This window comes from Alligator sinensis, unplaced genomic scaffold (assembly GCF_000455745.1).
Source record: "Alligator sinensis unplaced genomic scaffold, ASM45574v1 scaffold327_1, whole genome shotgun sequence".
Lineage (NCBI taxonomy): Eukaryota > Metazoa > Chordata > Crocodylia > Alligatoridae > Alligator > Alligator sinensis.
In genome coordinates, this window is record NW_005842379.1 from 1,247,058 (window position 1) to 1,268,073 (window position 21,016).

At 44.3% G+C, this 21,016-nt stretch overlaps 1 protein-coding gene across 5 annotated transcripts in view; it reads right to left on the bottom strand.

The window, feature by feature from the left end:
* NME7 (NME/NM23 family member 7) overlaps positions 1–21,016 on the bottom strand; it is a 159,664-nt gene that overhangs the window by 111,390 nt on the left and 27,258 nt on the right. For all 5 annotated transcript variants that reach the window (XM_025210909.1, XM_006029448.2, XM_025210906.1 and 2 more), the window contains exon 2: positions 4,627–4,734. In XM_025210909.1, the coding sequence (XP_025066694.1) occupies positions 4,627–4,734 (108 nt within the window). The remainder of the gene's footprint in view (positions 1–4,626; positions 4,735–21,016) is intronic.

Below are 21,016 nucleotides of genomic sequence, written 5' to 3' on the forward strand. Positions count from 1 at the left end.
GCCACGGGGTGGCGGCAGCAGGGGCGGCAGCAGCAGCCCTGCCTGGAAGCTGTGTCTGCTGGCTGGAGCTGGCACCCTCTGGCAGAGGAGGCTGCACGCCCTGCCCCAGGCAGGAGTGAGTGGGACTCAGTCCCATGGACAGCACAGCAGGGGCAGCAGCCAGTGGGGCTGAATACAGTTAATTGGTGGGTGCCAGCCTATGGGCTGGATCCAATCAGCTGGTGGGCCAGATCCGCCCTGCAGGCCATATTTTGCCCACCCCTGTTCTAGCTCCATCCTCTTTCAAACTACCCTTTGTGGCAGAATGCCATCTCTGTCTCTCCCCAAACCCTGCTGTCAGGGGGGTGACCAATCTTACAATTTGGTTACCATGGTCACTGCAGAGGGCAGACACTCCTGGCCTCATCAGCTTCAGGTAATCCTGGGTAGTAACCTGAGCTGGATATATTCCTAAGGGAGGGGGAAACCTGCTCTCTCTGCCTACATGACTGGCCTCACACACCTGGGTAGGGGCTTAAACTCCCTATTGTTCTAAGCAATGCCAACCTGGCTGGGAGGGGTCTAAAGACCCTGCCAGTCTGTCCAGCAACCAGTGATGCATTTTAAATAGGTTAGCTGGCAGCCAACAAATGCTGGTCTCCACTGGACCAGGTAAATGAGGTTGTAAGTACTACATAAGTTAAGGACTGCCCAGGAGGAGGGTCAGTAGCCATGATGAAAACTCAGGGAAAAAAGAGCTGGACCATCTGAAACTTGCTCTCTCTCTTGAAACTCATGGTCAATGAACTGCTTGCCTCCAGAGGAAATCTCCATCTGCCTCTGGATGATACTTCTGAGTAAGCTACTTGAGAGCTAACATATATAGCTATAGAGAGAGAGCTAATATATAGCTTACAGTAATACAGATGTGTAATCAAAGGCTACCGTGCCGCTGTTTGCTCTAAGGTATTTCTCTGATACTGCTCTACCCTGTACCCTATTCCAAACCTATTCCTTGTAACCAATAAAGTTCTCTCTGTACCTAGAGTGGGAGACTTACTGGGAGAGGGTCTAGATTATGCCTCGGGGTCCCCTTGGTTTGGCTAAGGGAGACCACTATTTGTGCTTCAGACTGAGGGAAGCACCCCAAGTTAGTACCATAGTATCACAGTACTTAGGGTCGGAAGGGACCTAAACAGATCATCAGGTCCGACCCCCTGCCCCAGGTAGGAACGGGTGCCAGGGGCATATCACCCCAGCCAAATATCTGTCCAGCCTCCTCTTGAAGACCCCCAAGGCAGGAGAAAGTTCCACCTCATTTGGGAGAACTGGCCACCAGATCCCCTCTTAGCCTTCTCTTGTGGAGGCTGAATAGGTTCAGGCCCTTTAGCCTCTCTTCGTAGGGCCTGCCCCGCTGCCCCTTGACCATGCGAGCGGCCCTTCTCTGGACCCTCTCAATGCTAGCCACATCCCTCTTGAAGTGCAGCGCCCAGAACTGGATGCAGTCCTCAAACTGTGGCCTGACCAATGCCACATAGAGGGGAAGGATCACCTCCCTGGACCTGCTTGTGATGCATCCGTAGATGCACGACAAGGTGCAGTTAGCCTTACTGACTGCTTCCTCGCATTGGCGGCTCATGTTCATCCTGGCGTCAACAATGACTCGAAGATCCCTTTCTGCCACCATGTTGACAAGGGTGTTCCCCCAGCCTATAGGTGTGTTGCTGGTTCCTTCTCCCTAGATGCAGTACCTTGCACTTGCCTGCAATGAATTCCATCCTATTCTCATCCACCCACTTCTGTAATTTGTCTAGATTGACTTGGATTCTGTGCCTTCCCTCCAGCATGCCCACCTCGCTCTACAACTTGCTACAACTTCACCAGTGAATTTGGACAGCATGTATTCCACACCCACATCCAGATCGCTGATATAAGTTCTTGAAGGGGGCTGAGTACCCCTCAAGGACTACTAGGCCTGTGTTTCCCAGGGGGCACAAGGCCAAGATCAGTCCAGACCCTTGGTGGTGGCAGTGCTACTCCCAGGCTTCCAGGTGGGCTCCAGGAAGGGGGTCGGCTGGACGTGAGGTGCCTCCAGGGAGACACTCTGAGCCTGGAAGGTGGTCAGGAGCAGTGGGGTGGGTGGTTCAACGCAGGAGCACCCCCTACTGGCCCATCACACCCTTCAGATAGTTGAAGGGCACACTGCTGACTCATATCCATCTTATTGTCTGCTGTAACCCCCAGGTCCTTTTCTGCAGAGCTGCAGCTTAGCTGGTCAGTCCTCAAGTTGTTGTGGTACACGGGATTCTTTCAGCTCCCTGGACTGGCTAGGCCCTTTTGTTAGGACCGTTTCTCACACCCAGGCAGCAATCAGTCCACTCAGCTGCTCAGAGAACACATCTAAACACACAAACCCACCAAACAACCCTCAGCAAGCCAAGCATACAGGCAACTCTGACTCAGTTCCCTTCCCAGAGCAGGATCTGGTACCTGGTTCCTCTTCTGCTTCCTCCTCTTGCTCCCAGCAAACTGTCCCATTTACTTCTACCTGTTCACTGCTAATACTGTTGCATGGCTCAGTTTCTCTGATTATTGTATACAGGGAAAGAAGGGGTTACTTGTGTTTGGAACCAGAGCTGGAGGGGATTTGCCCAAGTGCTCTGCTAGCCAGTAATGGGCCATCAAGCAACAAGGAGACTTCGTTGATCCATCAAGCCCCTGTACTTGAAGAGACTCCCTGCTGTTTACAGTGCCAGTAAGCCACTTGAGAGAAGGTCCTGAAAAGGGGGAGCCCAAAGACAAGGGGGAAGTGGTGTTGAGAGAAAAAACAGCCAGGGCTATTTTTATTCTGACAAAAATTGCTTGGGCTTCACTGCCTGTTGTCTTCCTGTGGACCAATAAAGGTGTTTTGTTTCAAGAACTGCCTGTTTCACTTCATGCAACTTTGGGTACGCTCCATCTCCTTGAACAGGTAAAGTCCTTCTCCAGGAGCTAAGCTAGAATGCAGCTGGGGATATGAGGTGCATAACCAGGGGAGTGTACAGACTAAAAGGTCAGGTCTTGGAGTTCAAGGAGTCAGGGATTCACCCTCTCTAGAAGTTATGCCTGGGCTGGTTTCAGGGTATTCTCCAAAAGACTGTATAATGAGGGGATCCAAAGCGACTGATCACTTGGCAAATCTGAAACAACCACCTTCAGCAAAGAAAAAACAAAGCTGATGAGACGTAAATTAAGTTGATGCTCAAAAGGAAGAATAAGGAAGACACCTAGAGAAGGGAAATTTCCTACTGGCAGCAACCTCTCCTCTACCCAGACATGTCAGAAAGATTAACAGGCAATCATTTATCTTCTCAGGAAATTAAAAATAGCAAGGGAGCAGAGGTGTAACAACCACAGCCAGGTGTTTGGAGCAGCTGCAACACAGAAGGCAGTGGTGACTTCTAGCTGCTGCAATGCCACCTGCACAATTGTGCAGCTGCCAGTTTTAAGACTAAGCATTTATGTAAAATTAACCTTGGTGTTACCAGTTTGCTTGAAGCTGTGTTGGAAAGAAGGTTAAAGCTGCCTCAGATTTACGAGGAGAACTGTTTCTGGAAAAAAATGTTCAAATGCTGGCAGCAATGTGTATACATACAGCATGAAGAGATGGTGCTTTTAAAGGGACACTATTGAGAGCAGGGTTCTTTTAATTTAATCTAAACCACAGGGCATGCTACAAGGCACATCTGCTTGCGTGAGCTGCCACAGGGATTGGAACATGCAGAAGGGCACACTGAGCAAAGACTTCAAGCACATGTTGCTGGCTGTTTAGTTTTATTTCTGTTTTTGCAGGTAACGGGGGGGAGGAGGGGAGTTAGCATGCTGACTACAGAACCATTTCTTACATTCATCTACAAACCAAGATGAAGGTGACAACTGATAATCTTTGTCAAGACCACAATTCTGTCCTCCAATTCCAAGATGCAAAATTAAAAATCAGAGTTCATTATCCTCCAATTCCTAAAGAGGACAGAGAAGAAGCAACTACAGAGATTCTGGAACGATATTCAATACACCTGTTACACTTGTTGCTAACGTACTTGTCTCTCTCTGTTCCCTGTTTCTGCCTACGTGATAACTCTACACATGTCTGTATCTGACTCCTACTGAAGCCAAAAGGATCTTGCACGCAACCATCTGAGAGAAACAGCATAATTTTCAATGTCATCTTTGTGTTACCAGCTACACTCTATAGTTTCCAAAACAACATCCTTTCCTTGATGTGGCTGCTTCCTCTGTACTCTTTACTCAGCTCTGACAGCAAAATGGGACTTGGCCCTTTCAGCTTCCTACTTCACTCTGTGGTTCTCCTGGGGTAACTCAGCACTGCTATATTTAATGCCAAAACCCAAGTAAAGATTAAATAAAAATGAATTAATGAAAATTAATTCCATTCATGCAAACATAGCTTTTAAAAACAAAGCAATAAATATGCAGGTTAGTCCCAAAACTTCTGTAAATTTGTTTAGTTTTAGAAACAAAAAAATATACATTTCTTAATTTGTTTAGTTTTTCTTTCCTGGAACATTATACTACGCTAAGGCCATGGCTTGCCAACATCCCAACCTGCTAACTATCTAGAAAACATTTAATATAGAAGGTGTTTACCATTTCAACTGATCCATCTTTTGGATAATACAAGAGTTCAAAGCGTCGAAAGAGAGATGCATTTGGGTCGTACCATTCAGCAATGAAAGCAAATCTGTTGTCTTGACTCTGAAAGAAAAGGGTAATAAGGTTTCAATAGCAGTCATATGAGGGATCATTTCATTTGTTACTTCCCCAAATGCAGACAGGCAGACTAGTGAATATGCATTGGCACTGTGCACTCTAAAACTGTCTTCTCAAAGGTTGACAGCAGCTCTTCAACTTCTGAATTGATCCAGATCTCAAAGGAAGGCCTTTGGCAATCTGGAGCTGGCTTTCAAATAATAACAATCAAAACATGATTTCTCTTGTTCTGTCCACACTACCAAAAACAAAACAAAACAAACTTTGCAGAGGGGTTCTGTTACAACACAGTCACTAGGCATTATCAAAATTCAGTCAAATCCCATCTACAAGGCAAGACCAAGCTGTTATAGAAACAGCTTTCAATTTCATAACTTTCTGAGAGTAAATTAAACCAGGCTTGCTACCTTGCCCTCTTTTTTTCTTGTTATAAACAGTTCATGTACTCGTGAATAACTATAGAACCTTTACAAATATAACAGGTAGCCCAAAGGAAAGCACTGTCCTTGCCTTCGAGGTGGAAAAATTCTGAATTTCTTCTGCTAATACATGGAAAAATGCACTGAGGCTGAGGGCAACATTAGCTTGTCTGTACCCTATTCTCCTGTCATTTAATGGAAGACCTGTGCAACTTGAGCTCATCTAGAACTAAATATCCTATTTGTTATATGAAAGAGCTGGAAAAGGCAGTGTGTTTCATTTTGAATCCATCCAAATTTAGCTGCATGTACTGGACCTCAGCACTCCTAGTCTTCCCCATGGGACCCCTTCAGCCCAAGCCATTGACAAAAATACATCTTTAAAACTTTCCAGCATAAAATTAAGCCTTATCATTGAAAAACTGACAACCAGATGTTTTTCACAGGAGGCGCTGATGTACCCCTAATACCAATGACATGCTCTGACAAGGGCAACTTGTACAACGTGGGAGCTTCATGAAAACTAGTTCCAGAAAGATACCTGGGGCTGGATCTGGCCCTGAAGGCTTCAATTTGTTCACTGAGGTAGCCTCCTTCCTGAAGGCAACCTGTAGCTGGATTTCTCTATCTGTATGGACTCGGGGTGTGAAAACTTGACAGCAGATCAGGAACATCAGCAAGAAGGCCAGTTCACAGTAGGCAGAGCTTGTGTTCATCAAACTTCAGTAAAATTGAAGAACAAGGCATACTTCAAACCTTGGTCTCATTGCTGGCCCTAGAGCCCAGACACACCCTCTCCAGGGTTTCAACTGTGCAACTGTAGCAAGTGCTGGATACATGGGTGGTCACGATGCCCTCCATGGCTGCTCAGCCTTTGCCACCCTGACTCTCTTGGGGCAATTACTCCTTTACTATCGTGCCAGGACTTGATATTAATTTCTGAGGAACGGGAGACTGTTCCAGGGCTTTCCAAGCCTGTTCTTACTCTTTTGACCACAGCTGCCCGTGGTCCTTGCCTTAAGGGCTATTTACATGGGCTCCATCCTCCCCAATACACACTCCCAAGCCGCGCAGATGATATGCTGATAAGTGCTTTTCCTGGGCCACGGGCTCTCACTCCGAGTCCTTGCCCCTCCTGGGCTACAGGCTCCCTTGGCCCACTTGCTCTCCAGCTGTGGTCAGCTGTGCTCTCCTAAGTCAGTTGAGACTTTTGGGTTCCCTGGCCCTGCTGACACCTGCCCCTCCTGGCTTCCAATCTAAGGCCTCCTGGTCTTACCTACTCAGCCCTTCCTAGGCTCCAGCCTCTCAGGCCTCCAGCCTTTCAGGCCCTCCTCACTCGCCCTTCCCCGGGCACTTCTCCCTCTGCCTATGCCAGGCTTCAGGTCCCAAGCCCTCTCTACTCAGCCCCTCCTGGGCTCAGGCTTTCTCCCTCTGTGTCCCACACCATCTATTCCTCTGGCCTCTCTCTCTAGGCTAGCTGGGACCTCCTTACTTCCCCTTAGTCCCTTCCACAAACCACCAGTTCATGTCCTGCCCTATTCCTGGATTCTGCACTGCTTACCCCAGCACAGCTGTTCGGCTAGGAGCCCTGCTGCCAGGAGCCCCTCTCTGGCTCCCAGGGTTAGAGTGCCTGACCAGCTCAGGCCCTAGGCTCATATAGCTCAAGCCTGGGACCTTCTGGTCAGACAACTCTCTAATCAGCACCTGCCACACTTGAAAGCTGCTTCTCCCTCAGCCTTTCCTCTTAAATGTGATAGGTGTGCCAAGCACCCCATCACAGCACTGAAGTAAAAAAAGGCTAAAAGAACTCTGAAGTTAACTACTAATGACATCTTGCAGAGAAAAAAGAGCAAGAAGTCTGGCTGAAAAGCAAACTCCACAGACAGAGTGATTCCTACAACTGTAGCTAGCTGCTGAAAGGAAGAAATTGAGGTGGTCAGGGCCATGCAGTCATTTTATAACGTTGGCTTTGAACATTTGGTATTGTAAAAGGGCAAGTGGAAAGCTGTAACGGTACTGCTGTCCACGGTTTTTTAAATTCTGTTGCTGGTGGACATGCACGACAAATACAAATGTGCAGAAACCAGCACACTTTACCACAATGGTGCCTGCCAGTTCTCACCATGTCTTCATCTCCAACCAGAGCAAAGTGACGCACAGTTTAATATTCCAGGGGGGCATTAATGGCAATAATGCAGTGAAATTTGTATGCATTTCTCGAGCATCTTCAAATGCTCGATTTATGGATGAAATCAAAATATAATTTTTTAATAAATATTTCAAAGGCAGGGGAGGTGGATGCCACTAGTTCCCATTATACAACTTTGATTCAACACTGCTACACATACAATGACTCTAAAAAGTCCAATATCTGTACACCAGGCAACTTTGGGGAAATCCAGGTTAGATTTCTATGCCTAAATCCTTGCCCTCTAATACATCAAATCAGAACTGTGGGCTTAAACACTTCCAGACTTTTCAGATAACTTAGTCAGAACCTTGCAAGTCAGTCCTATCTCCAAGCAATGCAAACACTTACAACAAATAAGAAAATGGAACTACAAAATACTTGAGCAGAGAAAAGCAGTGAGCCATGTTAGTCGGGCAGAAGGCAGAGTAGAGATTAATTGTATAGGCTCACTCTACCCTTCCTTCTATAGCATGGGTGGGCAAAATGCGGCCCACGGGTTGGATGTGGCCCACCAGGCCATTCTATCTGTCCCATGGGGCCCCTAAAAAATTTGGAAAATTAATATGTATCTGCTCCTGGCTGCCTGCCATGTGGCCCTCGATGGCTTGCCACAACTCAGTAAGCAGCCCTCCGCCCAAAATAATTGCCCGCCCTTGTTCTACAGTATATATAAAATGCATTTGATTTTCATTCTCCCTCCTCCTCAGTTGAACATTCTCCAACCACACATAACAAAAGGCTCTGCTATTTTAAGTTATACAAGTACCAGTAAAACAATATGTTCTTTAAATAGGTAACATGCAGAAATAGTGGAAAGAAAACAGCATCCATATCATTTCCCAGTGCTACAAAATATACTCTGCATTGTGTCATTGTGGCTGAGATGACATGCTGCTTGCAGGGGAAAGCTTCTCCAAATCAACTGATTTAAAAATGTTTCTAGATTGTCAGTGTAGGATGCCAGGGAGTACAGGAAAGTCCTTATTGAGGTGTGTTAGGTACATGAATAAACTGGGAGTCTTATGTTAGTCCCAAATTGATAGATGGCCACTAACTTCCTCTCTCTTGGTATTCTCAGATAGCAAAAAGAAACACGGACAGAAGAAGCCATGTAGATGAAGGTTTCCCATCCTACCCTAAGATGTAATCCCTCAAATGTGAAGGCTGAGGCAAATGCCAGGTCAAGGTATGAAGGAAAGCTTTCACTGCCATCACCTGTGTGAGGCCTGTTCCATGAGACAGAACACTTCAAACTGGAGCGCTCATTCCTGCATATATTTTTGTTATGTGTCTGACACTATCCACACCTTTATTTTTAGTAGCTCCCATTTACCTCATCGTTATCTCCATTTGGTTTCTACCTCAGAGAGGAAGGGGACATTGTTTCTGCTGCAGGGCCCTGACAGAAATGTCACCACTTAAATGGGTTAACCAGGTCCGTACTTTTCACTCATATAACATTTGTGTGTCAGACTAATGTGTATGTTATTTAAGTAGGATTCAAACTGGAGCCAAGTAGGTTGGGATAAAATTCAGATTTTGGAAACCAAAGTGGCACCTTGGCCATCTTAAATGCTGTCTGCTAAGTGGAAGGGAACAAAGGTAGGCAGACATTTAGGTCAGTGCAGGAATGGGAAGGACCTAGTATGGCTTGCAATGAAGTTAAAGGACACATTGTCACCGACTTAACTGGGACTGAGAGCAGGGCTGCACTGGCATGCAGAGGCTAGTGTGAACAAAAACTCATCTTGGGTTTTGTCGCTGGCAGGCTACAATATGTGTTTTTCTTTTTGCTTTTGCCTCTTGCTTTCAAGACAGCATGGTGCGCTACCTCAGCAGGGGAACTGCTGGAAGTATCAGTAAGTGTTAGATATTGAAAAACATTCCAGCTGCAAACAAAAAAAAGGTAGCTTATCTAGTCCTAGGGGAAAAATAATGCAGCACATTACAAAAGTCAAAAGGCCCTGATTAAGTGAAGTGCTTACGTACAGGCTTAAATCCCATGGAATTAAAGGGGACTCTAGGATGTACATAAGTGGTTTACAGATTCAGGTCCTACTATAAAGGAAAAGGATGGGATAACGAAGACTAATTTCACAATGTAATGCTATTATTAAACTTTATGCCTTCATATTTCAAAAACTTGTTGGGAGGTAGGCCCATAGGGTTTATCTACACACAAAATGAAGGTGAGATTATGGCATGAGTGGCTAGCTTTAGTCTATCTGGCATTAGTAATGACAGCAAAGAAAAGGTGGGATGTAACTACATATACCACCACTGTACCTGAGCTAACTTGGCCACTGCTGGGTAGCAGTGAGAGCTCAGCAACAAGCTGCAAAACCCACCCAAAAAGCTGTGTAAATACTCAAATAGCTAGCCCATGGTGAGCACTGTGCTGTGCAAGCAGATCATTACTAGTTACCCACGCCAGATATACCAATACTGCACTGCAGCCAGAGCAATATTACTAGCCCCTGCAATGTAGACATGCCCTAAGTGCAGCCTGGGGCTAGCAAGGAGAGTAAAAGCGCACTGGGGAGTCTGGGTACCTACTGGTACAGCCTGGTGGCTGTCCCATGCTGAAGCTGATGCCACTATGGTCTACCGATTCTACATAGATTTAGGATAGTGTAGATAGGCCCACCCCCACTATCACACACCTTTATTTTACTGCATAGACACATAACTACACTATGTAGAAAAACAGGGCTGGAAGAAAGGTCAGCTCACCTAACTCCCTGCTCAAGGTAGGGCTGTATCATTTTGCCCAAGTGCTTGTCTAACCTGCTTCTGAAAATTTCCACGGATAGAGATTCCACAGCCTCTCTGGGTAGACTGTTCCAAAGCTTATGTTATGAGAGTGATTATCCTCGTACTGAGAAAGTTCTTCCTAATAAATTTTTGTTGCTGAAATTTAAGACTGTTACTGCTCATCTTGTTCACTGTGGCCACAGAGAATAATTTATCACAGTGGCTCTCAACCTTTTTAGATCTGAAGCACATGTTGTTAGCCTCGAGGAACTCTCAGAAAATACCAGCTCTTGGTTTTCATTTGTTGTTTTAAATACAGAAAAATACTAGAGCAATTCTTGTGTTGCAAAGAAATCAGAAAGATCCAAGAGGGAGAATGATTCCTATCTAAAATCTCTGGGTTTATTTTGTGAATCATATTTGCACACCTAACGGTGCTAACACTGCGCAGCACCCCAGGGCACCTGTGAAAGGATCTCAAGGCAACCTGGCTGAGAATTACTGATCTATTGCCAACCTCTTTATAACCACCTTCCAACTATTTGAAGACAGTTATCAAATCCTGCTTTCGTCTTCTCTTCTCCAGACTAAATAATCCCAGATTTTCCAACCTTTTCTCATAAATTAGGTTTTCTAGACCTCTTATTTTTGTTGCTCTCTGCCAGATACCTTTAAATTTGTCTATATTTTTCTTGACCACACATGCCCAAGTGGACACAGTCCTCCTCGTGAGGCATCACCAGTGCTGAACAGAGCAGAAGAATCACATCTCTTGACTTCTAGGTGAAGCTTCTGTTAACATAAAACAGTATGCCAGTGGGTTTTTTGGGTTTTCGTTTGGTTTTTTTAATAATGAAAGAACACGGTTGACTCCTATTTAGCTTGTGATCGACCATAAACCCCAGGCTCTTTTCTGAAGTACTGCAGCCTAGCCCATCATTTCCCAATTTGTATTTGTGCATTTTATTTTTCTGTCCTGTCATTACCTCCAAGGACATGTCAGGTCCTACCACACCACAGTTCAAATAAGTCAGCAGCAGCTATTCAGTAGGAGCATCTACATGTACATTAATGCGCTGTATAAAACTTAGTGTAGCATTTATTCATACTATCAGCCAGGTAGTCAGCCTGGTCAGCAGCAGGGATAGTGCAGGGTTAAGAACAAATCCAAAATCTATTGCTACTCTCCTCTTTTTATACATTAGTGTCACAACCCAGTGATTTTTGTGCCTCGGCACTATGGAATTTCCTGGCCACATGAGAGCTCCTTTGCACGGCAGAGTGTTCTGCTGCAATTGAGAACCCATGTGTAGGAGAGAGTTCCCACCAATTTGCAGTTTCCTTTGCAGGATGCGTTTCTTCTTTGCAGCACAGAAATGCATGGTGCAAAGAGTTCCCGCTATTCGAATGTAAATTTGTGTCCCGCTATTGGCCAGTGCTAAATTATTCACACATGGCAGCTAGTAATTGGCTCGCTGGCCGTTTAAAATTCCGCGCGACTTCCGCCCAAGTCGAAGAGCTTTGAGCACGCTGCAGAGTGCCTCTGAAGTTATCTGACTTGCGGCTGCCGATCAATAGACTGATCACCTATCGATCTTTCTTCCCGTCACCGAGCGCAACCCCGACGTACCCCTTTCCCCGCCGGCTTCGAATTGCGGACGGATTAACTGGCTGCCAGCTGGAACAACTCGTGTGGTTGTTCCGACGACCGGACCACCTGCGTCGTGATCGCAAGCGGCGTGAGTAAAGTTTTTTACAACCAATAAGTTGTGTCTGCCTCTCCATTCACCAGCCCGCCCTAACGTACGACCAATTTCTAACGTAACTTGAGTTGGCTCTGGCCGTCCGAGACAATTAGAAGGGCTTACATCAAGTCTAAATCATTGCTCACACATGACTAATCATGTTTGGTACCATGTACCTTACAATGTGCCGATTGATTAACTTATTTAATTACAATGTTATTACCTAGCTTCCCAAGTATGTACTAAGCTTTGGTTGTACCATACAACATGCTTTTCTTCTCTACTATGGCAAGTTATACTGATCTGTCCATCCCAGAACATACTTGACCAGCCTTTAAATGTTCTGATGCAGTGAGGCTTTCCACAGAACTTCAGACTTGCAGATTTTAACTCTTCCTGCTCTGGCTTGTCTTATGGCCTACATTTCCTAAATACACAACTTTGCACTTGTTCTTACTGAAGTTCACTTAATTAATTTGGGAACATTTTTCCAATTTACAGTCATCTGAATGCTGATTTTGTCCTCCACAGTATCTGCAACTTGACCCAGGTAGGTATCATCTGCAAATCTGCTAAATGTTCACTCAACTTTACCATCCAAATCATTAATGAAAATATTAAACAGAATCTGGTCCATGGAAGACACTTAGGAAGCCTCACTCGATACCTCCTTTCAAATCACTGTGGACTACTTGCTGAGCATGGAGAAACAACCAGGTATGTATCTACCACAGATAGCCTTAATTATAAATAATAATAAGTGAACACAGTTTTTAAAAGTTGAATTACATCTGACAACTTTTCATTACAATAATACCAGAAAGAAAACAATCAACAAACTTTCTTGATTAATTATCCCAAGTTATTTACTTATTAGTGGCTCTTTTTACAAAAGTGGTGAGGTCCCATTATCAGCCTCACTTGACCAACTTCCTTCCTATCAGCGTTGTTTTGATCCTTAGCAGTTTTCATCACAGAATAACAGTGTATGAACAGGAACAACCAAGCTATTCAGCTCTTAACTGAATTCTTTCTTATATTAATATTATATTTTTTTAATTGGCAAATAAAATGGCATTAGATTTTCACTGTAGTCATCAACATCTTCATGGGAATAAAGAGCAAATACATACACTGGTAGATTTAAGTGAGGATTTTGTCAGCTTGGTTTAGTATGACCTTGATTTTAAAGTAAATTTATGAGGGTTTACACAATTTGTCTATGAATTATTCATATTTGTTATTTAGGAAGCATTGCAAGTCTTCATTTTTTATTCAACTGAATGGAAACAATGATTATTCTCCACTGCCCACCTTTTAATAAGGTGCTTAGGGCAAAGCAATGAATGCAATTTAAGTTTGGAAGTAGCAGTCATCTGTGCTGGCCTTCATTAAAAAAAAAAAAAGAGGCAGGGGGGCAGGGAAGACTGATTTATCTGTGCTTTATAAATACGTTGAACATTTAGTATTATTTTAAAGAAAGAAGAAAGAGCTAATGGCTTCCTGAAATAATAACAATAATTAAAAAAAAAAAAAATCAACACAGCCTTTTCAGCCCCAAGATTACAATAGCTTCTGTGTGTTCCATATGTAATACTGCCATGAAGATTTTTTTTTTAATGATGAAGAAATAAAAAAAGGAAAAAGCCATCGTGGCTTATATAAAACAAGATCTAACAACTAATTTAAGCAGATTAAATTTAATGGATAGGGAAAGTGTTTCAGGGTGACATACTGTAAAGTGAAGAAACTAGGTACCAAAAATAACCAGGACTCTGGGAAATGAACACGATGCAGAACAAATTGAAAAGTCACAGAGTGAGATTGGAGCTATATTAAAATCATTTGCATAATATCAGCAACAGTAAAATGGCAAATAATATTAAGTATAATCATAACAGGAATTAATTATATCATGTTCTAGTTAGGCACTCTTGGCTGTCACTGGAACATAGCCAACCCCAAGTCTTCAAAAACCATGACGGGTTTAAAACTGTGAGATTATTAATGTATTCTGGGTTCTTTTCTTTATTTGCCTTTTGGAAAACATAGCTTTCTTTTTTTTGTTTTTAAGGAGAGCTGAGATTGTCATGTAATCACCACATGGCAGAAACAGAAGTGTTAAGAAAAACACCAGTCATTGTAAGATTTACGATAAGATCAGAAGAGCTGGCAACCTTGTCACTGTTCCTAACAATTTTTTTTTGCAGTTAAGCTACAGTTGGTTCAGTGGATTGTTCTGCTGGACAGAATCCTGTCTTCCAAAGGAGAACCATGATAGCAACCTTCCATGCAAATGTCTCACCAACGTCCCTCAAGCCATCACTTGGAGGAGACCTGTTTAGAGATAAGAGCATTCACTGACCATGACCACCAATCTTCTACTAACTTTAAGCAACCACTGATTTGAGTTGGAATGGACTTGGGGTCCATTCCAGTAGAGGAAAGGTTTCAGTTCTGTACCAAACCATGAAGTCCTGGAGCCATCCTACAGAATATTTTAAATGTTTTAGACAAAGGTGACATCAACTTTCTGTGAACAATTAAAACAAACTCAGGTGACCCTGCATATTGCAGTCTTCCTCTCAAACAATTCCCACAGCTGTAATCTCTCTCATAATTTCTACCCCTCAATTCCACAACCAAATCAAGGAAAAAAAAAAACCCTTTTAATACCTGCTGCCTCTCGTACTATCAATGAGACATAGTTGAACAAGAACTAATTTAGAGGAAGGTCCCCATGGTTGTAATATGAGTATTGAGCTGTTGCTTTATATTTGCATACTGTAGCCATGGATTCTCTCTATTTAACTCAGTACTTACAGACTTATACAGACCCTCCCTCCAAAAGCTTCCCTTGATAAAGTCCTGGCCCACTGAAATCAATAGCAGTAATCATCTCTCGTCCTTCCTTTCTTCCCAGCCTGAAGGAGAAATAGCTTGGTTCATTTATAGGTTTTGCTGGTTTATTTTTATTTGTTTATGTTTGTAGATTTGTGTATGTGCTTGTGTGAATGAGTGAGTGGGTGGGTGTATTGTGTGCCTGTGCACAGGACGCATTTATTGAGGGAAGACTAAACAAAAAATGTGAGTCTTCCCATTAGATCCGAAAGTGAGGAAGCTTCTTCATGATCACACTCAGTTTTTGTGGGGCACACACAGGTCCAGCACCCTCCCCTGGTAGAGATCTGCTTTGCCCCTTCACGAGTCAAGGGTTTCTTTGGCCAGTGGAATGCAGGTGTCATAGCACAGGTACCAATGGAAAGAGGTAGCTTGGCAAAAGCTGAACAGGAAACAGCATCTTGTCCCACAGAGCTTTGACATTTCAATTTTTTTCCTCTTTTCTTCTGCACCTAAACCTTGAAGGGTTTCCACAAACCCCCTGCCCCAGTACAGCAAGTGCCCTGGTACTCTGCGAACTCATTGGGCACGAGAGACCCCAATTAATGACCCTATTTGCCCATCTCTGATTTTCTCACTCTCTGTTCAATAAGAAATTCCACCATGGAGCTGAGAAACTCTTCCTAGTAAAAGTTTCACCAAAATCACATACATGCTGGCCTCTGGCTGCCAGGAAGAGCACAGACCATCTGCCAATGCTTCCTCAGTCTGACAAAGGGTGTTTGTGGCCAAAAGCTTGCTAAGAATAATTTGTTCAATTATCTGAGTTGGTCTGATAAAAGATATTAGATTTACCCAAAGAACCTTGTCACCAAAATGGCTACATTCTGCTTTACAAACTGACAATTTTCAATGAAAACTAGTTTAGTTAGTTAATTCTCACCCAGCTCTGTAGCTAGGGCCAATTCCTGGGATGGTTGTCAATATTAGGGCAGAGACTGACTTGAGCTCTGTATTCACTTCTGAGCCATCATAGAGACTACAGTGCTATGGAGCATGGTCCTCACAGGACCCAGTCAGTTCCTTCCTGCCACAGCACCTCTGGTATATCCAGTACCACTGAAGAGTCCAGAAAGGCCCACTGGGTATGGATCATTTTTCTTCAGAGAGCACATGCATTATATAGGAGACAAATCCCCTGAAGTATTTCACCCTTCATACCAGCATCACCTCAGTATTCCTTGCCATGATCTTTCACTAGCAGAATAATTTTGTAGACTATAATCTCTTTTTATATTGTGCACTACATAGTGGATCTGAAACCAAGATTTGTCCTAACACAAATACCGAGTAACTCTACTGGCCCATGTGTTAAGCCTGTGCAAAGTGGCTAGTATTCACTTTGGATTCGGCTGATTCAGAGGACACCGATACGATTCAGCGATTCGAATCATTGTCTGGAATCAATTCAGCTGAATCTGATTCTGAGATTCGGCTGCTGCTGAATCTCCTAATCACCCAGGCCCATCCCCACCCCAGCCCAGCAATGGCCCCGCTCCTGGCACTTAGGGGAAAACCGCCCCCGACTCAGTGGGTACTGCCAGGCAGGGGGCAATCCCCGCTGCCCCCCACTGCCCCATGCTTCATGGGGGGCTCTGCACGATATCCACTTTACAGATGGAATAACTGAGGCAGAGAGATAAATGGCTAGCTCCAACTCTCATTTTCTTGACCAGGAATAAAATTGGAGCCTGGCTGATGTATCCAAGGTCACAGAGTAAGTCAGTGTTAGACCTGGGAACAGGAAGCAGATTCCCCCAGTTCACAGCCTGCTCCTGTAACTATCAAATCTGCCTGAACTCCCTGGAGCCCCTGGTGAAAATGTCATCATCCCACTTAATCGGAAAATAGGAGCATCTCTCCCGTTTGTGATGAGACATCTCTCAGGGGATGACATGAAATCATTCCTGCCAAAGGAAGCTCAAGCAACTGCTGAAGAGGAACACTCAAACAACTTCCTCTGGAACATATGGCGGTGTCCCATGTAACAGGTATTTTCCCACATAAATGCACACAAATCACTTGCTACTCTGGTCACCATCCTTACTTCAAATTACCAAGCTTGAGTTTTGTGCTGTAGCAAGTATGTTTTCCCACTTACCATACAGGTGGGATTGCTGACCCTCCCAGACTGGCTGGGAGTCTACTGGAACCGGCATTGATCTCTCAGTGACTATTAAAAGCAATCCAGGAAACTGATATTGTGAACAGGTTGAACAGTACAATTAATGACATTACATCATGTTGGGGGAAAAAAAAATCTTCCAGAATAGCTTCAGTCAGAGTTGGCAACCCTACATACAGGGTGATCCAGCCTCAGATACCCCACTAAAAGTAGAAGGGAATATAACCAGGTTATAGCTGTTAAGACTGTGTCCATTAATGCAGCGGTGCTCAAAGTTTTGGCCCTGGAGGCCAGATGAGTAGGGTAGGGCTGGTCTGCAGAGCAAAACAAGCCCTGCCTGCTAGGACTGGGCTCCAGGGCCTGGCACCAACCCCTCCCTGTCCCACATTCTGGGGACATACCCTGGGGTCCATCACTACCCTGTCCCACCCCTATGTACCAGTATTGTTCCCTGGGGTCCCAGCACCTCCCAGCACACTGGGACTGGGTTCTGGAGCCTGGTGCCATCCCATCCCAACCCCCTGCAATTGGGGTTGGGCCCTGGGGCCTGCAGCTGTCCCTTCTCAGCTCCCTTCATGTCAGGTTTCAGCCACAGGGCTTGGCAACACACCCGCAGCCCTGGGCACTGGAATTGGGCACCTAATTTAGTGTGCAGGGCTGGGGGCTTCTCACAGGTTTGGAAATTTGGTGGTAGCAGAGCACCACTCTCCTGCCATCAAATTTCCAAACCTGTGGGGAGCCCCACTGACCAGATGCCATGGGGCTGCGGGCTGTATCTGTCCAGGGACTGGGGGTTGAGAACCCTGGCAATAATTAATACTTCATGCCTATTCCACGTGTAATAAGTGTTGCTGCCTCTTTCCTTGACTATTTATCCAAATGGAATACATATTATTCCCATATACTTTTAGTAGGGTATCTAAGACTGAATCATCCTTATATAAATATTTCCAAGCATGACAGCTAAATGCTAGTGCATCCTTGTGGCTATGAGAAATGTTCTCTTAAAATGAGAAAGACATTGGATTCCCCAGTCCTTTACCCCTACTCCCTTGGGCACATGTACTTTGTGGCTTATCACAGGCTAACAGAAAAAATATATACAGTCCCCTTTTTATACAACTGATAACATATCGCTTCTTCTAAGATCTTTTACGTCTCTTGCTCTTTGTCCATTACAAACAATCCTGTTCCACTGGTGAATACAAAATTATCACTTTCTGTCCTGATGGGTTATATATCACACAAACTTGAATGCCTTGAGCATTAACCTTTGTGATACACAATTGTATTGAAGGGAAAAGTTATCTGTATTTACGCTAGTTATCAGCCTCCATGTACTCTGATCCCTTTGACTGAGGGCTTCAGCAACCATCTTGTGTGGGGCACTGTCAGGTTTCCCAATAAAGGAAAAGTGTGAAGGACTGTATACCATGACAGTGAGCATACCTTCCAGTTTTATTACAGCTGTGGTCTCATCTCAACTTACTTTGTTATCTGGAACTTCACTTTGTATGAAGTATTTGACATAGTGTCATGGCCTCTTCCATATTTACAAGCTGAGAAATCCAAAGAGTGCTTTTAGGTAGAGGGTAATTTCTGTCTCTTACTCCAATCCCAGCCTCTTAACCAGCTACCTTCAAACAGTCAAGCAGTAGAATGAAAGGTGAAAAAAAAAAAGCCTGGTTCCACTTCTACCAAAGCAATAAAAGATTCACATAGCCTTCAAATGGAAGTTGAACCAGGTCCAAAATCTCCATCTTAATGTCCTGATTTCTTTCTTTCCCTCTTTTTAACTCTGCTACTGTTTGGGATGCTCTGTCTGTAACAGAACAACCTGAAAATTTCCTGCTTGTGGGAATTGGCTGGATGCAGCAGCAGCAGCTAAAGAGAAAACTTCACACTTACAGAAAGGTTTTGTTGGCTTTTTTTCTCTCACTCCAAGAAAGCAAACATCTAGTTATTGCCAAGGACCAAGATTTATACCTTCATGAGCAGCACAAGCAATTCTGGATTTTCAAACTGCCTTCAAGTGACAAATAAATTATTTAAAACTTGACAATTAAGGCATCAATGAACCTGGGTGTTTTCAAAACATACAGATTTCCTAAATGGATGATGAGGTGCAAAGTAGCCAGGAGGTTACATTTTGCCTGAAGCAAACCCAAACAATTAAAAAGAACAAATAAAAATAACTCTTTGGCATGAATTTATGCCATCTCAAATTACTTGTTTAGTAAGACATGCAAGGATATTAAATTAACAACTGCCACCTTGATCCATTTTGGAATATGGCTAAAACATACAAAAATAAGCTATTGAAGTTGGCGTCCCAGAACCCACTTGTTAAAATTCTGTCAACAATTTGAGATGATGATTTTGCCTGCTTCTGGTGGAGTTCGTAGCCTGGTCTCCTGAAGACGCAACTGTGCCAAGGAAAACTTTTGCTTGGGACTCTCATAAATATTTCTAGAGGACAAATGTGTTGCCTTTAGAATACAAAACACTATACTATTTGGTACAGTTACCCCAAGGGTGGGCAGTTATTTTGGGCAGAGGGCCACTTACTGAGTTTTGGCAAGCCATCAAGGCCCACATGACAGGCAGCCAGGGGCAGATTAATATTAATTTTCTAAATTTTTTTAGGGGCCCAGCGGGCCAGATTGAATGTCCTGGCAGGTCGCATCCAGCCCACGGGCCGCATTTTGCCCACCCCGAGTTTCCCTTTTTTTTCAATGTCCCAGAAGCAGATACCCCTGGGACTTCCCTAATAGTGGTCTACTCACCACCTCTTTTTCAATTTACACTCAGTTAAAAATGTGCTATGCTACTCATGTATTAATGCAAACTTTATGCCCATTACACATATAATAAGTGCTGTTGCCTCTTAACTAATTATCTAAATGGAATAATAGTGCATTTACTCAATTCCAAGACAAGGTTTCTTTTCCCATTTAACATCAGCGAAAAAGCCCTGTTTTGGAATCAAGTATGAGGTGGTGGGGGAGCAGGCAGCTGCTGCAGCTCCGGCTCCTCATTGGGGTCAGAGTTGTACATGCAACTGTTGCCTGCCTGCCCTGACTCTGCACCCCATTATCTCCTGCCTGCAGTCTTCACCCACTCCTCATCTCCCCCTCTGTGGCCTCTGCTCCCCACCTCTGCCTACTCTCCCCTAGCTGCTGCTCCAGTGCTAGAAGGCTCCAGTCCTGCTAATGCCCAGACCCCGTAGCAGCAGGGGCTGTGCTCTGTGCCCCAGGTTGCAGTGGAGACAGCCTGCTGGCACCAGAGCAAGGGCAAGAAGCAGCTGGAGAAAAGAGGCTGGGGGTGGGGAGGAGGAAGGCGGAGGGAAGGAGGGTCCTCAAGCTGCAGGGGGATGTGGGAGGAGGACACAGACACATTGCGGACAGGCAGCAGCATGGGTAGAGTGGTGGGGGTGTGACAGGCAACAGGGGGAAAGCTGCTTGCCCTCCACTCACCATCTGCTCCCCCCTACTGCCTCCCCCTTGCAGCAGTGAGGGGCAGGATGAATTTAAGAGAACATTCCAATAATTTTCCAAGTATAGAGTCTAATGCATCACATCCTTAGTTATGGAAGTCAAATCAAATCTCAGTTTCTGGCATGCCAAACCCATCAGGATGCCATAAACCGCATCTCAGTATCTGGGGCACTGCAGCCCATCATTACGTAGTACTTTTCTGGTAGTATTTGTCAGGTTAGAACACAAGGTGAAAACTGCAGTTTTAATTAGCTATTTAAGGCAGTCCCATTTAACTGCTGGGGTAAGAGCATTAATCCATTGTTTAAGGAAGCAGTCATCAGAATCCCGCACAGATAAACTGCACAGTGGGAAAGAGAAATTAAAAGCAAAAAACGGATTTTTTACAAAATGTTACACAAAACGAAGAATGGATGAACACTGCAAAGTAAACTACATCAGTGAGTGCCAAAGCACTGCATGGGAATAAGTGTTCCTCCTCTACCTCTGTAATAAGATTTCCAACTAAAACAGAAAATTATTATAATTGTTGTGCTCTACTAAGTAACAAAGTTTTAAAAAGTACAGAAAGTGTGGCTGAGAGCCAGGCTCCCTACATTCTGTTTCCAGTACTCTCTCTCGCTTCTCTTTGACAA